The sequence below is a fragment of the Gekko japonicus genome, unplaced genomic scaffold (genome assembly GCF_001447785.1).
Source record: "Gekko japonicus isolate JY-2015 unplaced genomic scaffold, Gekko_japonicus_V1.1 scaffold1077, whole genome shotgun sequence".
Lineage (NCBI taxonomy): Eukaryota > Metazoa > Chordata > Lepidosauria > Squamata > Gekkonidae > Gekko > Gekko japonicus.
Genome location: NW_015176482.1, coordinates 230,489 through 252,937, shown reverse-complemented (window position 1 = coordinate 252,937; position 22,449 = coordinate 230,489). Strand labels below are relative to the sequence as shown.

The following is a 22,449-nucleotide window of genomic DNA, read 5'->3' as shown; positions in this document are numbered from 1 at the left end:
TAGGGAAAGGGTGACAGATTATTTTTATTGCCCGTCTGCCTTTTCATGTTCCTCCAGACTGTGAGCTTTCTGCCTATATCAGTGTCTCGTGGTTCAAATCCCTATTTAAATGGGAGAAAAAAATGGCTTTCAGATTTTAAACACAGTTGTTATATTTATATCTTATCACATTTCATCAGGCACAGCAGAAATGTAGAGCCTTTTCAAATTAGTCCTGTTTCTCCAACATGTACAGGTTTAAGGTGCCATTAGGAACCTTTACCTTTACCTTTTTATATGGCCATGAGATGGCACCACAATAATTAATCCTAAATTAACTGCGTGGGTCTGCTCCAGGTTCCAAGTAATACATGTTAATCAAATGGAGATTAGGACATCGGTGAAGCATAGTTGGGCTAACCCCCCCCCATTTTGCAAACCATGTCACATGATAGAAACAGCTGACCTCCCCCATCTTGATTCAGGTTGAGCTCCCTTTTTCCTGAGCTTTCTTTTTCCCTACAGAAAATTCTGAAGAAAGCTTGGTCTTGTACTGAAGGTTCCAATCCAACTGCTTCCCTATCAACTGCCAGCTACCCCCAGCCTTCCCAGTAGCTGTCTTTTTTTGTCCTTATGAGAGATCCTGTTCTTTCCATAAAACTTCCAGTAATGGTGATGGGGAAAGGGCAAATGCTTGCTGCTTGTTGGGCCTTACTAATAGAATTTCCCAGGACATGATTTTGCCAGGAATTCTGGGTCCTTACGAAAGGTTCAGAAGTTCTGGCAAACTACAGATTCCGGGGATCTTTGCACAAGGAACTAATGAAGACTCAAGAGACAGTCTTCACCTTTGTACCCTTCAATTTCTTTTGCTGGGAGATAAGTTTGGTAAGAAGTGGGTGGTGGGATAGCTTAGAACAGGGGTCTTGTTGTAGAAAAAGAGCTGCCGGAGCTCATTAGCATAACTCATTAGCATAACTTATTTGCATATGCCACGCCCCCTGACATCACCGGAAGTGACAGAAGGCCACACCCCCTGACATCACCGGAAGTGTGTCAGAAGGCCCGGCTACTTACCCTCCTGCTTCATCCTCATTCCCAAACGGAATGAGGATCGAAGCAGAGGGCGGGGTAAAGAAGGGGGCGGGGCTTCACCACGTGACCGCCCCGCCCCCTAGAGGTTCTCTTCCGGAGCTCCGTACCTGAGAGCTCCCCCCCGACTAGAGCCCTGGCTTAGAATGGGCGGACATTTATGAGCCAGACGAAAATCCAAAAGGGCTTGGGCTCCGATCATTCCGATCACATATTACTTAAGCTGTACAGATTTCTGATCCTCTCCAGTTCTGAAACTTAGCATCATCACTACTTCCAATCAACAGTGATAGATCCACATCATCTGGATGAACTCACCATTAAGGGCTCAGAAAAATCAGGCAAATTTCCCACCAATAGACCCACCAAAGTACAGATCAACACTGTAACCGAACAGAAAAGCAAGACTGCAACTGGCCACTCTGCAATCACTTGAGAAAAACTGAAACAAGCAAGAGGAAAACAAGCACTGGTTTAGCCTTTTTTGAAACATGGTTGGAAAAAATATATGAAGCAGAACTGGGACTTCTTTCCTTTGGTGTTACCAGTTAAAAATTTCCTTGAAAAGGCTAATAATGGAGTGATCAACTGAATTAGCATGTAAGACCCCGTGATAGGTCTGTCTGCCCTTGCACACAACAGTCCTGGCCTTTACGTAGGAGCTAGGGTTGCCAGATCTGGGTTGGAAAATACCTGGAGACTTTGAGAGTGGATCCGGGAGAGGGCAGGGTTGGGAGAGGGGAGGGGCCTCGGCATGGTACAATGCCATAGAGTCAACAGGCCATGAAATACAGGAAGTATAATACGTGATGTTATTATGTAAAATTCAAGTGCCATGAAAAAAACACAGGAACCAATAGCGGTAAATGGTGATAAGGCAATTTCCCTACTTTTGCCAAGCTAATTAATATTGGTGGGCATTTGTCGGAGAAGAGTACATCCACTGAAAGAAGAAGGAAACAAAAAGCACACTTCCAAACCGATGAGGAGCTGTGAACTTGCTAATGTTGCTGCAGTGCAGCTCTTTACCTGCCTGGGATGTTACCAAGAATAATGCATTGTCTCCTTCCTAATAGCAGAGTATGAGGAGGAAAAATGGTAATGGGCTAAAAAGACAGGAAATGATTGATAGTCACCTACCTCTTTGGCATCCGGAATGCTTTGTCATGTCTGCAGAGAGAAAGATATTCATGCACTGATTAGTTTCATGCCAAGCAGAGTTCTCTGTTAATGAGAGTGTCAACCCTTCTGGGCAGGCAAAGCACAAAGTCAGAGCAACATAACCCAGCACCAGCCAAAGAACTCTAGCTAGCAGGACAAGGCTGGTTGTCTGGAGACTGCTGGCTTATTGACCCTCTTGGCTTACTGTGAGCCACTACTAAATAGGTCCATTAAACCTTCAGCTGAGCTGCAGCATCTACAGAGGAAATGTCTTACTTTCTCATGCAACTGAATAGATTTCCCCCCCTCCATTTCCCCCCCTCCATTTGACAACTGGGGGCTGATTTTGGTACTGACTGTCGATAGTGGCATGGATTTATTTTAACAGATTTGAAGATTCATAGAATAATCTACTGAGATTTCCAATGATGATAAATAGATGCTATTTCTAGCTACTCTTCTCTTCTATAGTCTTCTTGACTATGATGTTTTTTCAGCAGAACAGCAAGAGGTCCCAGGGGGTCATACTTGAAATTCTCCCACATACAGCAGCTTACTTGATATCCCATTATATCAACTCAATTGCTCTTACTTCCGTATAGATCAGGTAAAGTACAAGGTTGTTATAAAGATTAACAACTGCATGCCGCCAGGGAGATATATCCCTGCAGTGTCTCAAGAACAAGACAGGCAGGAGCAAAGAGGTCAAGTGTCAGAGTCCCAAGTCAATCAAGCTCAACAATGTTCCTTGATAAAGGTGCAGTTTATTGAGAAAGACACTCAGGTCATCATATGACACACTTTGTGTCATGAATGGAGGTTTAGGCGGGAAGACAAGCTATTATACCTAGTTCATAAGGTCCCCCTGATGGGCGCAGACAAATAAGCAAGAGCACGCAATCGCGCTCAAAAGAAAATGGCCCTTGGCTCTCAGCGGGAAAAAGCGGTGCAGCCGAGCACAGCTTCAAGGCCACAGCAGAGATAACGGGAAGAAACCTGGAGCGCATTCCAGGAGAAGGGAGGGGAGCGGAGAGAAGGAGGGGAAGCGGGAAGAACACAACCCAAACCATGGCGGCATCAGCCGACATTAAGGGATCTACATAGCAGCACTCTTGCCATGAAGGATATACTATGACCTTTAAACTTAGAGATTAAATGAAATCTTGCACCAATTCAAAACTCAGCAACATTTCACAATTCAGATTTGACTATGAATTGCAAACTGCAAAAAGACGAAAGAAACTGTGAGGTAACTGCGCTAGATAATATTTCAATAATAATCACAAAATTGTACAAAAATGTGTGCAGAAAATTATATAAATATACAAGACAATAAATGATGTGTTGACGATGGTCTCCGGAATGCTCTATCGTTTCGATACTGTTCTTCTTCCGAGAATGAATGAAAACAGCGACTCTTGGTCTGTCTTTTCAACTAGTGGGTATCAAAAATCCATAATATTCACCGATGTATCATGACTTAATTGCAAGAGACATTCTGTCAGAGAAACTGTTGCAATTAAGTCATGATACATCGGTGAATATTATGGATTTTTGATACCCACTAGTTGAAAAGACAGACCAAGAGTCGCTGTTTTCATTCATTCTCGGAAGAAGAACAGTATCGAAACGATAGAGCATTCCGGAGACCATCGTCAACACATCATTTATTGTCTTGTATATTTATATAATTTTCTGCACACATTTTTGTACACTTTTGTGATTATTATTGAAATATTATCTAGCGCAGTTACCTCACAGTTTCTTCTTTTTGCGGTCTGTTCTGTGACTGTGACCATCATTTTTTGAGTATGAATTGCAAACCACCAGATTTGGGTTTTGAAATTCACATCTGAGGATAACTTTAAATCAGGGACACAGTGGAACCTTATATGTTATGTGGTTGCAAACTCATATTTGCCATTAAAATGCACACCAGATAGGGCATCATAACCAATTCCTGGTTCCCCGAATGAATATTTACACATCTGCAGGTACTTTACAACTAGAGGTGTACATACAAAACATCTTACATGTATTAACCCCCCCCCCCAAATCACATGAGATGAGACATGGTGAAATGCTTCATATTGTTCTTCTGTAAACCTACAGAAGTCCAAGGAGACATTCCGTTTGCTGTCAAAATTAAGCCTTACCTCACTGTTACAATGTGGTGTTGCATCCGCCGTAACTGCTGCTGGTCTTGTGGCCACTGCTTCCATCTGCTTTCAGTGGTCTCATGCTGAGGAGAGGATGACAAATCTCCACTAGAGTGATGAGAGCACAACGTAGCTCTCTCCCCGTGCCCAGGCAGATGGGGCAAGGCATAGCTGCTTCGGGTTTCTTGCTGGTTGCAATGATAATACAGGTGAGGCTGAAAAGAGTCCTGGGAGCCAGATGGCACTTGGCCATTGGATCGAGTGGATATTGGTGCATGCATATGGCTGGATGAGGGCTGGTGGTATCTCACTGAGCTGGGAGAAGTATCGATTGGGCAGTGATGGACCGGACATCTCCTTTCCCAGTTAGCTCCACTGTGACTTGACTCCGTCTTCCTGATCTCTGGCACATTAAGACAGTTTTGACAAGGTTCTGGATTTATTTGTTCTCTGTAAAAAGAAATAAAGACAGGTTATGTGAATTCCCAACTTCCGGCATTAGAGACAGCGTATGGATGTGGTTAGAGTGCTATGGGAAAATTAACAATGACAATCCATGTTTGAGATAAGAGGCTGAATTTAGAAGAATTCAATGGAAAATTGGTGTTTGATTAATTCTGGCCATGTAAACTGTAGGCCCTCTTAAGATGCTGATCATGTGTTTTCAGTACTGCAGGAAAAAATCATGTTGGTCTTCAAGGTGCTACTGGACAACTTTTGCTGAACTTTTTTGTTTAGAAAACTATGTGTTTTATTTATAGAACAGCAAAAAAAGAGGACTTTTAGATGCAAGCTGCTAGCCCTTGTGTTTGCAAAGCAACATATGAAAAGGACAGTTTCAGGTGCATAGCTGTGTTGGTCTGCAGTAGAAGAGCAGGATTTGAGTCCAGTGACACATTAGAGACCAACAAGATTTTTGGGTATAAGTTTGGTTGCCAGCTCCAGGTTGAGAAATACCTAGAGATCTGGAGGATGGAGCCTGGAGAGGGCGGAGTTTGGGGTGGGGAGGGACCTAAGCTGGGTATAATGCCACAGAGTCCACTCCCCAAAGCAGCCATTTTCTCCAGGTTGTCTGCATTTTGTCCTGGTTGTCTGCAGTTCAACTGTAATAGCGAGAGGTCTCCAGAGGCCACCTAGAGATTGGCAACCTTAGGTATAATATCTCAAGAGTCAAAGTTCTCTCCATCAACCTCACCTGGATAGCCCAGGCAAGCCCAATCTCACCAGATCTCAGAAGCTAAGTGGGGCTGACCCTGGCAAGTAATTGGAAGGGAGACCTCCAAGGAATACTGCGCTGGGATGCAGAGGGAGGCAATCAAGCCACCGCTCTGAAACATATAAACCCCACTAGGGGTCGCCAGAAGTTACCATGACTTCCAGGCATGCAAGTACACACACAACCCACAAAAAAGTTGTCTTTATCAGATACAGGTAGGCATGGAAATCCCTGAGCCCTTATATCCCAGTTTGGGATATAAGACTGAGATATACAGGCTTGGGGATCTCCAAACCTACTTGCATATTATGATGAAGGGTGTTTTGACATTTGAAAGTATGGTTCCTTGTATCTTTTCATATGTATCCCTTCAGTGTTCATCAACCACATGATTGCTGCTTAGGCGTAATCTTCGTGGGGGCGGCGGGGCTTCAGCCCCCGCCGAAATTTTCAGGAAGGTGCTCAGCCTCCCCCGGGAGCCACCCTTGCTCCTAGCAAAGCAATGCCTCTGGCCCAGCCCCAGCCCCCCCCCCCGGGAAATTGGAAAGTCTACACCCTTGGATAATGTTAGTCCTTTAATGGTTTGAAAACAGTGTCTGAATCCTCAGACTCAGTCTTGAGGTGTCTGTATTATTCTCAACAGCAAGTTGTCCCCTTGCTCTTAAATATCTCAGCCACTACACTGATTTCAGATCCTATTCAAGCTACAGTTTACTGGTGAATTCCCACATATAGATAATCTTTAATTCTGTGCTGGTTTATATTCACCACACCATGATCTGTCTCTAGAGAGAAAATTAAAACTACCAGATCACTGTGATTTTGGAAAAACACAAGGAATCAGCATAGCAGTTCTGCAGTCCGTAAAGGTGTGTTCTCAACTTGCCAGGAAGCTGGATCCGAAAAATAAAGAACTCCTGCAGGCTTAATTTAGTTTTCATTTACCAGGTCAAACATATTCTCACACCTTCTCTTTCCCTTACAGTGCCCCGAGAAGACAGCAAACAACAAAATTACTGTATTTTTCTTTCTTCTGGAATATTTACCCTGTCAACACTTGTTAATTTTATACCTCAAGGTTTTAATGCAGTGATGGGCATTTTTATCTACTGGTCAACACTTGCCCTTTGAATTTAGATCACACTGGCCTTCTGATTCAGGGGAAAATGCATCAAAATATGTATACCCCACCTTCCTCCCAGTGGGGACCCCAAGTGGCTTGCATTGTTTTTCCCTCCTCCATTTTATCTTCACAACAACCCTGTGCATGTGACTGGCCCAAGGTCACCCAGCAAGCTTCCATGGCATGAGTGGAGATTCCACCTAGGCCTCCCAGATCCTAGTCCGACTCTCTAAACACCACACACACAACACCAGACTGCATACTAGATCCTAACATATGTTTATGTTCTGTAGCTAGGAAAAGGGGAGGAGTCAGCTATTGATTTTTCTAGAGCAAGATATAAAATTCATCGGCAAGCATGTTAACTGGCAGCTTTACAGACCATAAACCATGATAGCAGGAACTGAGAAATTGCTAGAAAAAGCTAGATTTTTTAAATTGCCAATTTCTGTTGTCATACATTGAAGAAAAAGCTAAAAGAAACAAGATGACATTGTAAAACAAGCATACACAGTGCTCATTGTAATTTGAATATAGGCCCCAAGACATTTTGAGTCACCTACAAGATCCTGCTAGAATCCTTTGACAATCAATTTCATTTTTCTAAATGCAAGTTTCTCGTTTTCATGCTGGCATCAGTTGGAACATGTGTTGATAGAAATGCTAGATTCTCATGCAAAGGGAAGTGGGTTTTTTAAAAGGCCCAAGTTCTAACAAATGAAACTGGAAAGAATTTTTTTTAGAACTAGTTCAAAGATTCCACAGTTCAGAATAAAAATATTAAAGGATGTGGAAGAGCCATATTTGCTAAGTGTAGTTTCACACCTGCTTGTTTAAGCAAAATGACAGGCCAATTAACTGCCTGCTAAGCCAATTAGTGCTGGCTTTCCAGCTCATTAAATATTTCTGTTACAGCCGCCACTGCTGAACAGAATGACCAGCTCTATGTATTAACAGCAATTTATGTATCTTTTTATTAGGGCATCACATCACTATGATTTTTCTAAGCAACAGACAATATGACAAGGCTCTTTAATCTTCATGCGGTACTGTTTAAAAAACTCTGTAATAATGTCCTACATATGTTCATCCATTAATCAAACGGTGAGGATGCAACTGAAAAGAGCAACCAGAAGAGACTGGGGTGCTCAGTGATTCCCACTTGTAGCTGCACTATGTATTTAGCAATGTTGGGGCTACAGTGTGAGTGGAACAGTTCTCCCAACCACAAAACAGTAGCAGCCTGCAGCTTCAAAGCGGTGACCTAACTGCTCCATTTTGTCTAGCCCAGCTGGATGCAACAAAGAGAGAAACAAGAGAGAGATTCGCCTGAGCAGAGAGCAAAGAGAAGGTGGGAGCCAGGAGCTCTAATTTTTGCATTTCAGCTGCTTGTGTGCCTCTTATTTGTCTCCCTGTCATTTTCATAGGCCAGTACCGAGAAGATTCTTGTTCTGACCAGAAATAAAGGAGGCGAGAACAGAAATGAAGGAGGCCAAGACAAAGGGAACATTGTTTGAGTGTGTGTGGTGGTGGGGGGCTCTCTGGGGAAGCACGTGTGGTTCAAGTGAACAATCTTCTTTCCAGAACTGTGCTGGGGGAAACTGGCTTGGGGTATTTGCAGAAGAAGTCAGCTGTACACAGCATTGATTGGCTGGCATCTGTGTTAGTCACAAACTCACTCCCTTGAAACAATTTTCAATTTAATTAAAAATGATGAATATTCCATTGCATAAATGACCTGTGTCATTTTAAAAAATTAAAAAGAACCTGAAGCATGGACAGAAGGGCAACACAGCACCTGATTTGTTGGTCCCCACACTTGCCAAAAGCATGCTGATGCTATGCATACCCATGCTGGAGAAAAATGAACACAGTGTACTGTGTGAACACGCCTCTAAAGAAATGGTGGCGCTCCAACCCAGGCATGTCTGCAATTTGTGTCAGGGAACCCCGACCTGACTCTTGGCAGATGTATCATCTAGTTTGGCCCCAAGGTGCACAGTGTTTCACTGGGCTTAATTCCAGGTGCATAAGATTACAAAGGCCCATCTAGTACTCCTCAGTCCTGCCCTGCCTTGAAATACAAATTTACTAGAGGCTATTTGGGCTTCCTTGGCTGTAGACTGTGTGGTGCAGGGTTTAAGTGCGTGGACTCTAATCTGGGAGAACCGGGTTTGATTCCCCACTCCTCCACTTGCACCTGCTGGATGACCTTGGGCAAGCCGTAGTTCTGTCAGAGCTGTTCTTGAAAACTTGAGCTGTTCTACCTCAGGGTGTCTGTTGTGGGGAGGGGAAAGGGAAGGAGTTTGTAAGCCGCTCTGAGATTCCTTCGGGTAGTGAAGGGCAGGATATAAATCCAACCTCTTCCTCTTCTTCTTCTAGACTCCCAAAAAAGTAAAAAGGAGCTGTAAAAAGAAGACAGAAATGTGGCTGGAAGAGTTCTTTGGCTGTGTTTAGGTGCTGTGCTCTTATTCTCGGATTTGCTGAGTCTATGACAGAGTTGAGATTTTAGTCTTGCCCAGACTGGTTCCTTCCCCCTGATTTTGCTAAACCGCCCACATACTATGTTGTGACACCGCAGATTGAGTAGGAGATCTTGGGCAAGGCATACACTTGGCTTCTGTTCTTCCATCTGTGAGAGCCTGTCTTTGGAGGATCTTTGTACAGATGGACACAAGAATTATATTATTTCATTGCGGGTGGAGGGTGTGAGTCATTTTACCCATGCATGGCATATGGATATGGGGCCACCCCACTGCAGATGGAGGGCCTGGAACTTTCTGCAATCTGGTAGTTTTGAAAGAGTGACATTCGTGTTTCTTTCACAACAAAACAGGAATTGGATTTATGATTGGCAAGGTTTGCTTTCCCACTATAAGACAGAATATGTTCTGGAGAAGAATGGCCAACTAGCTTTCAAAGTGAGACTCTTGAGTCCATTAAAGCAGCTGCTGAAGCATCACATTAATGAGTGAGTGAGTCTGACTCCTGTGGTCACAGTGCAGGCTGGATATTGCTAGGTGATGTTTCATACTGTGTGATGTCAAAGCCAAGTTAAAATGCAGAGACAAAAAGAGACAAGAGATGGTGCAGAGGGAGAGTAAGGAATCCTTTGAGCCTGGTGATCTCTTGTACAACCCTTGGCCAGAATAAATTGCAGAGTTCATGCAACACCACCAAGCAGCTTTACGGGTCCCTCATTTCACCATCTTCATGCTCATTAACACCCCTCTTACTGAACCCAACTTGTCAGCTGTAAATAGCAGTGACTCATTTCCATAACTTTTGTTCCTTCGTCTAATCCAGCCATGGATTCTCCCAGTCTCTATGCCCTGTAGTTAGCTGTCCAGAGGAACTGATTAGCTACTTTGTGAGATGGGAGGCTGGACTAGATGGACCACTGGTCTGATCCAGCAGGGCTCATCTTATGTTCTTATGTCTCTTGCTGTTTGGCACTAAAACAGGACTTGGATCCTTCTCCAGGGTTCTTAGCAAACAGCAAGGGGGGAAGCAAGTTCATATTTTGGTGTAGTGGTTAAGTGCGTGGACTCTAATCTGGGAGAACCAGGTTTGATTCCCCACTCCTTCACTTGCACCTGGCTGGATGACCTTGGGCAAGCCGTAGTTCCGATAAGAGCTGTTCCTGAAAAAGAGCAGTTTCTGTCAAGAGCTCTCTCAGCCCCACCTACCTCACAGGGTGTCTGTTGTGGGGAGGGGAAGGGAAAGGAGTTTGTATGCCGCTCTGAGACACCTTTGGGTAGTGAAGGGTGGGGTATAAATCCAATCTCTTCTTCTCTTCTTCTTCATATGGAAGGAACCTCATGCAGTTCTTTTAATATCAATTTTATATATTGTCTATAGCTCACTTCTTCAGGCTGCCACATTTTGAGTTAACTGAAGTTTCCAAATTGTCTTCAAAGGTAGCTTCACCCAGAGCATATTAAACCATTCCAACATGGACGTTACCAAGTCATGCATCATGGTAGCAACTCACCATTTTTCTAGGAGCAGAGGTAGGTATCAGCTCAAGATGGTAAATGGCACTCCTGGACATGGAATTCCATGAGCAGTCCAAAAGCTCCTCAGACTGTGACCTGATCCTTGACTGCCACTGGGGAACCACACGTTCCCAGGTCAGTTGGACCTCATACTCCCAATATGAAGATCTTGCTTTGACCAAGCCATGATTTATTCAGTCCCACCTGTTTCTCGTTCCAGAAATCTGTTCAGGGCTTCTACCAATATATCTGGCTCTGCTTAAAGGCAGCAGTAGAGAAGAATATCACCAGCACACCAAAGGCACTTCATGTCATATCTTCCAGTGGCTTCGTGAAGGTGTTAAAGACTATTAGGCCAAGGTCATACTCCACAGAATCTCACTGGAGAAGACCCACAGGGCAGAGTAGCAGTTCTCCCAGCATCGATTCTGCTGGGCAAGTAGGAGTAGGTTTGCCATAATGCAGTGCCCCAAACTCCCAAATTAGGTAGGTGACCCAGAAAGACTACCATGATCAATGCTTTCAAAACCGGCTGAGAGACACAGGAAATTCAACAAGGCCTCTGTCTCTTTGCAGATGATATGTCTTTATATTTAACAAACCTTGCTACATTCTTATTTGAAGTCGATAAAGTTTTGAAACAATTTAAAGAGGTTTCCGGTCTACAGGTCAATTTAAATAAGACCGAGTTATACCCAATTGGTGTTACACCAAATACTAAAAAATGTATTGATTTTTTTTTTTGTTATAAATGGATAACAGAGTCCTGGCGTCAACTTGGAGTCTGGATCACATGGGAGCTAAAAGATAACCTGAAAGTCAACCATATAAAAAACTTCAAAGAAATCAAGTCTGACCTTCAAAGGTGGAATAAACTCCTGTTAACATTGGCAGATATACTTAATCTGGTTAAAGCTTTTGCTTTCCCCAAACTTTTATTTTATTTTAGGACTATCCCAATTATAATAGCTGACACTTACTTTAAACAGTGGCAATCAACACTGAATAGATTCCTATGGGGTTTTCATAGACCAAGAATCAGTTTTAAAATTCTAAGTCAATCAACAAAAATGGAAGGAATGGGTTTTCCTGATCTGAAGAGGTACTATGAGGCAGCTCAGCTATCACACTTGGTGATGCTGCTTTCTCCCATGGCTGTTCCTGATTGGAAACAAATAGAACAAGGTTATACTCCATCACTATCTCTGCAAGATGTGATGTGGAGTAAAAAACAACACAGACCTGCAAGTATAAATAAAGCAGATTTTCTCACACCTTTACTAAAAATATGGGATGCAAAATGTTTGAAACTTGTTTCTACTCCATCTTTATTATCTTCATATGGGTCAAAATTGCTTTTATAAAATGGAAGGAAGCTAGTTTAACAAGAATAGTAGATATCTCTAGAAAAGGTGTTATAATGGATAAAACTGAACTGGATAAAAAAGCAGGCTTCAAACTACCTTGGTATCAATATTTGCAATTACAGTATTTATTAGCCTTCCCGCTGTTTACTAGTCTTAGAATGAGACCTATTACCCCATTTGAAACTCTTATAAAGGCTGAAACTAACTCCTTTAAAGGGCTGATTTCTACAATATATAAGATACTGGGACAAATTGATACTCATGTGTCATTTTCTTTCCAAAAAAGTTGGGAGCAGGATTGTAACGCGACTTTATCTAGCCAACAATATATCTGGAACTCTTCAACTTTGCAGTCAAAATCTATTAATATCAAAATGCAATCATTCAAGATTTTAACATGGTGTTATCTATCACTGCAGAAATTGCACAATATTTATCCTTCTACGAGCTTACTATCTTGGAAGGGATGTGGCTCCATAGCCTCCTTCTTCCATTGCTGGTGGTCATGTCTGCATATAACCCACTTTTGGGATTTGATAATCAAACATATTAACACTATAACAGGTTGTCTTCTTCCAAAAAGACCAGAACTTTTATTACTATCTCTGTGGGAGGATTGTAATTTACAAAAGTCAAAGAAAATATTAATTGATTTTCTGCTAGCAGCAGCCAGAGCCTCAATTGCTGTTAAATGGAAAAATAATCTGCCCCCTTCAGTCACCTTATGGTATGATAAGATCTGGCAATTTTATGTTATGGAAAAGATAGCTTATAATAACATGCAAGCTGATAATACCAAACACAGACACCGTTTTTTAGCGGTCTGGTATTCTCTGTTAGAATACATGGTCTCAAATGATAAAGTACCAAATAATGTGTATCCTATTGACTTGTTACAATTGTAACTTTATTCATCTATTTATCTAATTTTAGGTTCAAAAAATCTGTCACTCTAGGAATTTTAATATACAATTTGGAAAACTGACCGTAAATTGGAATTAATATGTATTTTCCATTGTGTATTATTGTACTATGTATTGCTTTCTTTGTTTTGTTCAATGCAGTTTAATTAAAAAGGTCAATCTAAAAAACAAACAAACAACAAAACAAGGCCATTCTCCTCCCATCTATCTGCACTTGTAGATCATCCACTAGAGCAATTAAGACATTATCAGTACCACAAATGAGTCTGTAGCCACACTGCTAAGGAACTAGGTAACTTTCATTTTTGTCCCTCTTTGCCAAGCATCTTGCCCAGAAAAATAAACAACTGGTCAATAATAATTCAGTTCCATGCATTAATCCAATGATGCCTTTTCTTTTTAAACCAGACATCTCACAGTCGCCTCCATGGGGGCATGAGCTCTACGTGCACTTGGAGTTTGAGAATGTTACTCATCTGCCTTCCATTGTTGTAATCTGCAGAACTGTCCTTATTTTTGCAAGTGTTTAACAGTAGTAAGAAGCCAGTCCTGGGTGAGTAATACAAGTTGTGTGGTATCTAGTTGCTCAGTGGCTGCTGCCTAACATGGCCACATTGAGTCCCCCCCCCCTCAATGTCCAAAACAGGTCTGAAAAGGGGCCCACCCACTTCTCCTGCATTTTACTGCAGAAACCAGTGCCTGACAGATGACAATACTGTTGTGGTTGCATAGCAACCCTTAGAATGGCCACTGAGAGGACATGAATCTCTTAAAGTTATATATGCTGCTTTTATTATTTAATAAAATTTAATAAAAAAATATTATTTAAAAAAAGATTTTAGATTTTTCTGCAAACCTGAGGCTCCAGTCTCTGGATTTAAGTATCCAAAGCTTTGGCCATGTTAAATATATCAATGATACTCAGCTATTGTCCATTGCTTTCTCTTGTGTTTAAGTTTTATCCAATTTATTTGACATTATGTGTCTCTTGTCAGAGATACCTCTCTTTGCAAAGGGACTAACAGATCTGGTCAAGTGTTGCTATGGTACAGAAATACCAGTAGCCTGGATTTGACTAAGCCACCAAGGAAAGGTGGGTTATGTTAAGGCTTAGGCGCACCGTTTGCCTGGCTAGTACCCCCCCACACACACACACACTATCAGTATGGGCAAGCAGGCTGAAAGTGAGTTTTATGTGCTGGGGCTAAGCCAGTATTGATACCACTTTGGGCAGAGTGAGTAATGATACAGCTTTGAACATGCAGAGATTTGGCATTCGAGACTTGCACAGCGTATTCCAGAGGGATTTTGAAACAAAGGACTAGCTCAGTGAGCATATCTTTTATTGGATCTACTTGTAGCAAACACTACAGAGCTCTTTACCAGACAGGGGGAGCAAAACAGCTCAATCACAAAGAGAGTAATGAAAGAACACAGCACCCAGTTTGAAGGTGCTGGACAGAAAGAAGACGATTGGAATACCAGCCAAATTGTGACTAACAAAAGACCTCACTGATCAATGAGATACAGGGCAAAGCAAAAAGTCTCTCACCGTAAACCAAGAGAATGCGCAGGACAGAGACTGAGGAGGTCTTAAATGTACATGGGGTGATCAAGTTGCTGCACTGGTACACTGACAAATTCCAAAAAAGACAGAAGTCATATAATACCCTTTATTAAGACCAATCAAAACATCACAAAATAGTGTGCAGACTTTCAAGTTCTCTAGAGTCTTCATTGGCCTGGATGTTCAGTAACAAAACAAAAAGGGGAATGGGAAGAAAGTAAATCTGTTCCAAGATATGATGGCAAAGCCCAAATTCAAAAGTGGTAGTCTTAAAATGGAAAACAGGATGTGCTGCAGATTAAATGAAGAAGAAGAAGAGATTGGATTTACACCCCGCCCTTCACTACCCAAAGGTGTCTCAGAGCAGCTTACAAACTGCTTTCCCTTCCCCTTCCTTCCCCCTGTGAGGTAGGTGGGGCTGAGAGAGCTCGGACAGAACCTGCTCTTTTTCAAGAACAGCTCTTATCAGAACTACAGCTTGCCCAAGGTCATCCAGCCAGGTGCAAGTGGAGGAGTGGGGAATCAAACCCGGTTCTCCCAGATTAGAGTCCACGCACTTAACCAAACTGGCTCTCTGGAATGAAAGTAGATGGTTCTGGGTGCAAAATAGGTTTGCAGGTTGCACCAGTTCACTTAGACAAAGGAGAGAGAAAACAAGCAGCATTCTCCCTTTATGAACATGAAGGGCAGCATCTAGTCAAATTCTTTCCAGCACTCAGGGAGACACCCAGGTCTCTTGTAGGAAAAAACAAAAGGTGGTCTTGAATAAAGCTGAGATTGCTACACCAAAGAATAAATGGAAGCCAAAGAATCAATATTATCTGGTAGACGGAGGGCAAGCAGACCCTACCCCTCAAGCAAAGACCCCTTTGATGATCCTCCAGTTGAAGCATCCTTCTCTCTGATGGCTAAATTTGTTACTTCCCAAAATAGACAACGGTCACTGACTGTTTTACATAGTTTTCTACTAGGTGGACTCTGCTACTCATGATGATGCTCCTGCAATTGTTCCAATCAGATATGCAGACTACCGTAGCCTAATAAAAACAATGGGCAAAGAATACCAGTATCCTGCTGTTTATATGAGCTGCTCAAGGGTAGCAAACTGCTGGAAAGAGTATGATGAGCTACATGGACCTTTCATCTGGCCCAGCACAGAATTCTAATGCTTTATTTATACATTGCAGCAAAGGGCCCTAACCGAATTGGGCAGCTGGTATAAGGATCTGAGAGATTTTCTCTGTGGAGAGGCAGTGAACATCTCTACTTAAAGCAACTCTCAGATTGTCAGTGCCATGTACAAGGAAAATGGCAAGTTCTTTATTGTGTTTGCATGGTTTTATTTGTGTGGTATTGATAGCAAAGCAAATGCTGGAAATGTTTCCATTCTTCCCATTTGTTTTTTCTGTGTCTTCAATATTTCCATAAATGTGTTGTTGTTCAGTCGCACAGTCGAGTCCCATAGAATATTATATTAGTTGTCCAATCTCTGATATTTGTAGGAAAAGATCTTGGGAGGTACCAAGGTAGCCTTCTAAGACCATTGAAGTCTGTTTAGGATGGCACTCTGTGTTTAATCCAGTACTACATGAGAAGATGTTGTATATGTATGAGCTCATGTGCACATATTCCATTAGATTATGCTCTTCTTTGACCTCAAGAGTCAACTAACTGATGCTCTAAAAATCCCCTTAAATCAATCTGATTTACAATCAATCACTTCAAGTCTGGTTTATAGTCAATTGGTTTATAATTGGTTCATAATCAATTGGTTTATAATCAAGTGATTTATAATGAATTGGTTTATAATCAATCACTTCAAGTCACTAATATATATTGCACTTTCCACAGTGATGCACACACCTTTCTGAGGATGAGGTAATTTGCAGTTTAACAAACAAAAGCTACTATCCATCCTGAACAAGTGGTCATCTAGGGAAAGGGATGTGACTCAGAGGCAGAGCATCCACTTTACATTAAGAAATTCCCAGGTTTAATCCCTGGCATCTCTAGGTAAAAGGGTCAGGTAGGGGGTAATGTGAAAGACCCCAGAGAGCCCCTGCTAGAAAGACTGGACAAGAGTGACATCGCTATACATATATAATTATTTCTTTTTAATCAATTATTTCTTTTTAATCAAATCTGGGAGTGACTTCAAGGATAAAATGTTTACAGTTCACCAATGCTGTGGAAGATTCAAGTTTAAAATATAATGATATTAAAAAATAAAAAGTGACTCCTACTACAGGTGTTCTAGTTTAGTGATCTGTTTCCAACAGTGATCATTCAAGAACCTTGCAAGCAGGACACAGAGGCAACTGTTCATCTGGGATTTGTATGCATACTCCATGGAATGTGTGTGTGTTATGTGCTGTCGATGTGGAGATTCTATTTAGATATCATGAATCGCAGCCTTTAAAACCAGCGAAGTTTAATTCTGGGTATAAGCTTTCATGTGCACACAAAAGCTCATACCTTGAATAAAACTTTGTTGGTCTCAAAGGTGCCACTGGACTCAAACTTTGTGCTGCTGCTTCAGACCAACACGGCTACCCACCTGAAGCTGTTAACAGGTCCATCCCTCATGAATTCTGAGATAAACTCAAAATTGAGTTCAATTCCATATTGAGCACCAGTTAGCATAATTGCCAATTGCCTGTAGTTCATATTGTTCACTGGGAAACCATAATTTCAGTTGGAAGGCAAAATATCTGTCAGGTTTGGTTGCAGTCTGGGAAAAGCATTTTAATTAGTTCTCAAAACGTTTGGCAGAGGAAAGAGGGAGCAAACATATCTCTGGCATGTCTATTTATCTTGAGTCTTGGCCCCATGCATAAGTAAATTGGGGTGGAGGGATCAGTCATTAAATCTATTAATGAAGTGATGCAAATCTGCAGATATAATCCATACCCTATATGCATTGATTGTGCCCATGCACACAGAGACACATTACTCAAAAGCAATGACAATAATCCAAGGAAGAGCGATCTCTCAATCAGTGTTTCCTGAATATCCCAGCTCTGGATTGCTCTCTTCCCTGATGACTATCATTAGGATATTTCCTTCTGATAATGTCTGCTTTCCTTCCCACGGACCCCGCAGAGCAAAACAATACTCCCAGAGCTCTAGTTATGAGGATGGTAGGGTTTGTGCTCCTTACCGATCAGGCACTTGTCTTGCGCGCTGCAGGGTCAGCCAGAATTACAGACCCCACTATAGCCTAGTTAAGACTCGCCTGCCCGGCCCAGCCTCTGCTCCTCCTTCTCGGGCTTGGCCGTGAGTGAGCTTTGCCTGCCTTTTCTTTTGTTTGTGGCGCAAGGGTAGACAGGCTCCTCTTTTGCTTTGTTTTATTCTGGGCCTGGGAGAGAAAATCCTTCCTGTCACAAACGGCAGGTTCTTGTCAAGGATCGCAGGTGACGTCCCTCTCTTTAATCCCGGGTCAAGAGGCCTACGGCTGCGGACAAACAGACGTGCTGATGAGCTCGTTTGCTATCGTTAGGAGAGCGTGCTCAGAGACATCACCCTGTTCCAGTTGAAGCGGCAACCCCCAGTTTAGTCAGGTATTGCTTCCTGAAGTGACACTGGGGATAAATGACCAGAGCTTTGGGCGGAATCCCTCACTAGCCAAGCGATCAACAGCCTCGCCCGCGCCTGGAGAAAACAATGCACGAAGCGGAGCTGAACCCTGAGACTCTCGAGAAGAGAGGTCCTTCCTGCCCCAGTGACCTGCATTAGGAAGGGCATGAAGCCCCGAGCCGCCCGCCCAGCCCTGGCCCTGCAATGCCAAGGGAGGGGGACCCACGGACTGGAGTTGGTAGATGCAGCAGGTCCCTCCCCCCTTCCCCGCCTCCCTTCGCCCAGAGGAGATCGCCTCCATTGTCTGGGATCTGGGGGGTGGGAGGGGAGGGGGGAAAGAGGGAGGACCCCGAGGGCACAAGGGCTGGAGAAGAAGCACCCGGCCGGACCTGCAGGAGCCCATGGTCCACGCCTGGCATCCGAGCCTTACCTGGAGGAACAGCAGCCCCCTCTCTCCGGGCGCGTCGCCTCTGCCATCTCGCCGGCAGCCGACGGGTCCAGCGACTGCGAGCCCGCCGCACCCTCCATGGCCCTCGGCGCCCTTTCCTGCCGGCTTGCGAACGCCGTCCTGAGGCGGCGGGAGGAAGGCGCTGTCCGCAGCTCCGCGGTGCTGAACGCTGTTTCCAGCGCTGCAGCCGCTGCGTCCTCGGCCAGCAAAGCGCCTGCGCTAACCCTGCAAGAGACGACTGGGGAGGGGACCGGGCCGAGGCGGGCACGTGGTCCAATAGCAGCAAAGGGAGGGGGAGGGGGAGTTGAGGCGACGGACGGTGCTGCTGGACAGTTGGGCTCACCGTCTTTTCTAGGCTCTCAACGCATCCTGTCCAACAAGGGGGCAAAGCCATCTAACGGTGGGTTAGTGTCGTGATATCAGTCACTACCGATGGGTCCCAATAACTATTGCCTGGTCACTTTTTAATTGTTTCTCTAAATGTTAAAGCCATGCTGTAAACATTAAATAATAAATTGTATTTTGAAAGGGAGCCTCTCATTGTCTCTGCAATAAGTCGGTTGAATAAATATGGTCTTACTTTCTTAACATTACTGTCATAACAACTATTTGGCAAAGAGAGATTAAAGAGGATGGGGCATTTTTACCAGTTTCAAATATCTGAAACAATTGCACCTCTGGTTACAATTCTTTTTAAAGCTTTATTTTAATTCCCTGTTTATTTGGATGGATTTCTGGCTGCTGTGAGCCACTTTGGAAGCCCCTCTCAAAAAGTAGGAATAAATTTAAAAATCCCATCAGGCAATAAAAAAAATCATTTTCAATAACAGGAAGTACTCCACATCCTATTAAAATAAAATCCCTGTAGGGTTTCTGGACAATTCCTTATACCTGGAACCTTTACCTTCCTTATAAGTAGTTAGCCTGAATGTCTCTCCCTCAATTCAAAATTGGGTTTTCTTAATCTTCTTTGAAGATCTTATCTCCCACCTTGTGTTACTGATACATGTGGATTGCTAGTGTATATCTCAATTGGTCCCACAACAGAGCTGGGAGGAAAAAGAAGATGGGTAACCTCTAAGGCACTTGTTTTCAAACATTTTATCAGGGTTTACACCCACTCATGGCTGCCCAGAGATCCACCTAGTGTAGCAGTAGTAATATAAATTTATTGCATGATCATAGATGACAAAAATAATTTTGAATAGTAACATAAAACATATTTCCAAGAATCTGAAGAAGTAAAAATTAGTTAGACTCCTTCATACCTAAAGCATTTTACAGTTAATAATCCTTAAAGGAAATCAGTGAAAAGATTAACCATGTAACTGAGCAGTCCTATGACTGTACATCTTGATCCATTATTTAGAAATCACTTAATATTCCTCTGCATTACACAGTTCTAGAAAACAGCCTCTCAACATATGTGGGTAGTTCAAGATTCACCCTGGAAGTGGTATTAAAAAAAGAAAACAAAACCAGCCACAAGTTAATTTTTTTTAATGACTATTAAAATGGATTGATAGTGATAAAGGTAGGAGAGACACAACACAACCAAGGTTCCTGTTTCCTCAAAGCTTAATAAGTATTTCTGAATAAAAAAGTAATTGGATGGCATTTGTATGGTATTGTGCTAAATGGCACTTGATCCAGGTAGGCTTCATTTGTGCTGTCCGTCTCCAGAAGCTTGGCCGTGGCAGTGAGTAGGACACTTCGGACTCTCACCTTGTCCTTGACATTGCCCATGACCTTGGCCCTTCTCATGACAATGAGTTTGGCCATGACTGTGGCATCCACTGTGTTTCTCATGCTGTGAAAAAGCCAGAGTAATACGTATTACAAATCATTGTGGTGGAGGCACACTAATCCCACTGCTGTTCAGAATAAGCCCTTCCTCTCTTAATGCCATAGAAGTCTTAAGGCAGCATAAAGAACATAAGCCCTTCTGTGATATCAGTTTAGATACCTTCTCTTAGCATGGGATAATGAGCTTTAGAGGCCAAGAAAAGAGTCCTATGAACTGGATGGGGGACTGGAACTGCTTTCATAATGACAGGTTCCATCAGCAATTTGGATGCTGCTGAGTGAATCTGCAGTACAGATGCTGTCTGATTCAGCTAAGCAATTGGCTTGATCACTGACATTAGAGCAACAGCAACTGACAGATCCAAGACTGTTGACGTGTCTCAGAAAAAAATAATAAACCGCCTGATGAAAAAGATAGCAGAGGATTTATTTGAAGCTAAAAAGCAGTGCTTACCAATTCCTTTTCTTTCCCAGACTCCTTTAAAAAAGAATAAAAGAAAGGAGATGAAATGCACAGGCTGATTGACTTGGCAAGATTTTATACATGAGTATCATAGCCCAGGTTAGTCCAATAAGATCTTGGGAGCTAAGCAGGGTCTCCCCTTGCTAGTGTTTGGATGGGAGACATCCACGGAACACCAGGGTCACGAGGTGGAGACAGGCCATGGCAAACCTCCTGTGAATGTCCCTTGCCTTGAAAAGCCTTATGGGGTTGCCAGAAGTCCGTTGTGAACCACCCAACGATAAGATCTGCACAAATCTTGCAGTCACAAAATTTTAATCTAGGGAATGAATCGTTTTGAACATGGATGCAATCAGTTCTGCCTGATATCCATAACCTGATAAACACCAATGAGAAGCCTGCAGGATTTGACTTGCAGTTGCCATGTAAAATATGGAAGATGGCTAATAGAATACAAACAGGCTTTGGCAGTTGTGCAGACCTGTGGTTTAAATAATACCAGAACCCGAATGTGATTGTGGTGCAGCCCGCCAAACTATTTTCCATCTGCCACAGGAATGGGAGTGTCATGCTTTCCAGGGTGATGTGATGGAGCACTTTGTACTCTCCCCAGCTGCGACTGAGTGGATCGAATATTTAGTTGTTACTATTTAGGGGGATTGCCCAATCTGTCTGCATACCTGTTGTATCTACTTGGTTATGTATTTTATATTATCATCTGCTTCCTGTGTGTAACTCTGCCATATAATAGATAAATAATAGTTGTGACTTGATGGTACTTTCCACCGCTACATCATTACATTTTACTCAGTTTTAAAGAGGCTGTTATCAATTTTTATTTCAAAAAACGGAGTTAAGCAGTCTAAACTAGAAGGTCTTCATAAATTAGTTGTTCTATTTCTTACCCCACTCTAAGGCTATTCTGTGCTGGGCCTCTTTTGCCATGCTTGGCTGAAACACGAGGCTGCTCTGCTTCTGGTGTGTGAAAACATCCTCCGTGAACTTTTTGGTCCAGACTGGCAACGGTGTGTGCATGTGCATGTGTGTAAAGTGCTATCAAGTCACTTCCAGCCGATGGTGACGCTATGAATTAAAGTCCTCCAAAACATCCTATTGTTAACAGCCTTGCTCAGGTCTTGCAAACTGAGGCCTGTGGCTTCCTTGACTGAATCAATCCAGAGTCATTGTGCATGGATGTCAGTACATCGATGTCCTGTGTAAGGCGAGGAGGGAAGTTCTGTCTTTTCTTATGCTGTGTATCAGCTGAAAATACTACTGAATCAGATAGCCATGTCATTACATGAAGCTGCTTTACACTGGTCTGCCAAAGCCAGCATTGTCCCCTTTGAGTGGCTGCCACTCTCCAGGCTCTCAGGCCAAGACCTCTCACATCACCTACCACCTGACCCTTTTAACTGGAGAGGTGAAGGACTGGACCTGGGTCCTCTCTGTTTCTCAGAGGATTAAAAACCTCTGGGATAGTACATTTAGGATAGCCTTCTCAGCTTTACTTTCATTGCATCCTGTCTCTGGCCTAGTCAGTAACACGCAGGAGCTATTGCTCTGCTGCA

General features: G+C 42.9%; 1 protein-coding gene across 1 annotated transcript in view; it reads right to left on the bottom strand.

The window, feature by feature from the left end:
- DISP2 (dispatched RND transporter family member 2) overlaps positions 1-18,689 on the bottom strand; it is a 26,483-nt gene extending 7,794 nt beyond the window's left edge. Inside the window, exons 1-5 of the mRNA XM_015427211.1 lie at positions 18,592-18,689; positions 4,389-4,841; positions 2,212-2,241; positions 1,390-1,513; positions 1-101 (exon numbers count right to left, since the gene is read on the bottom strand). The exon at positions 1-101 is cut by the window's left edge and continues 8 nt beyond it. Coding sequence (XP_015282697.1) covers positions 1-101; positions 1,390-1,513; positions 2,212-2,241; positions 4,389-4,841; positions 18,592-18,689 — 806 coding nt within the window. The remainder of the gene's footprint in view (positions 102-1,389; positions 1,514-2,211; positions 2,242-4,388; positions 4,842-18,591) is intronic.
- Positions 18,690-22,449: the final 3,760 nt, after the last annotated feature.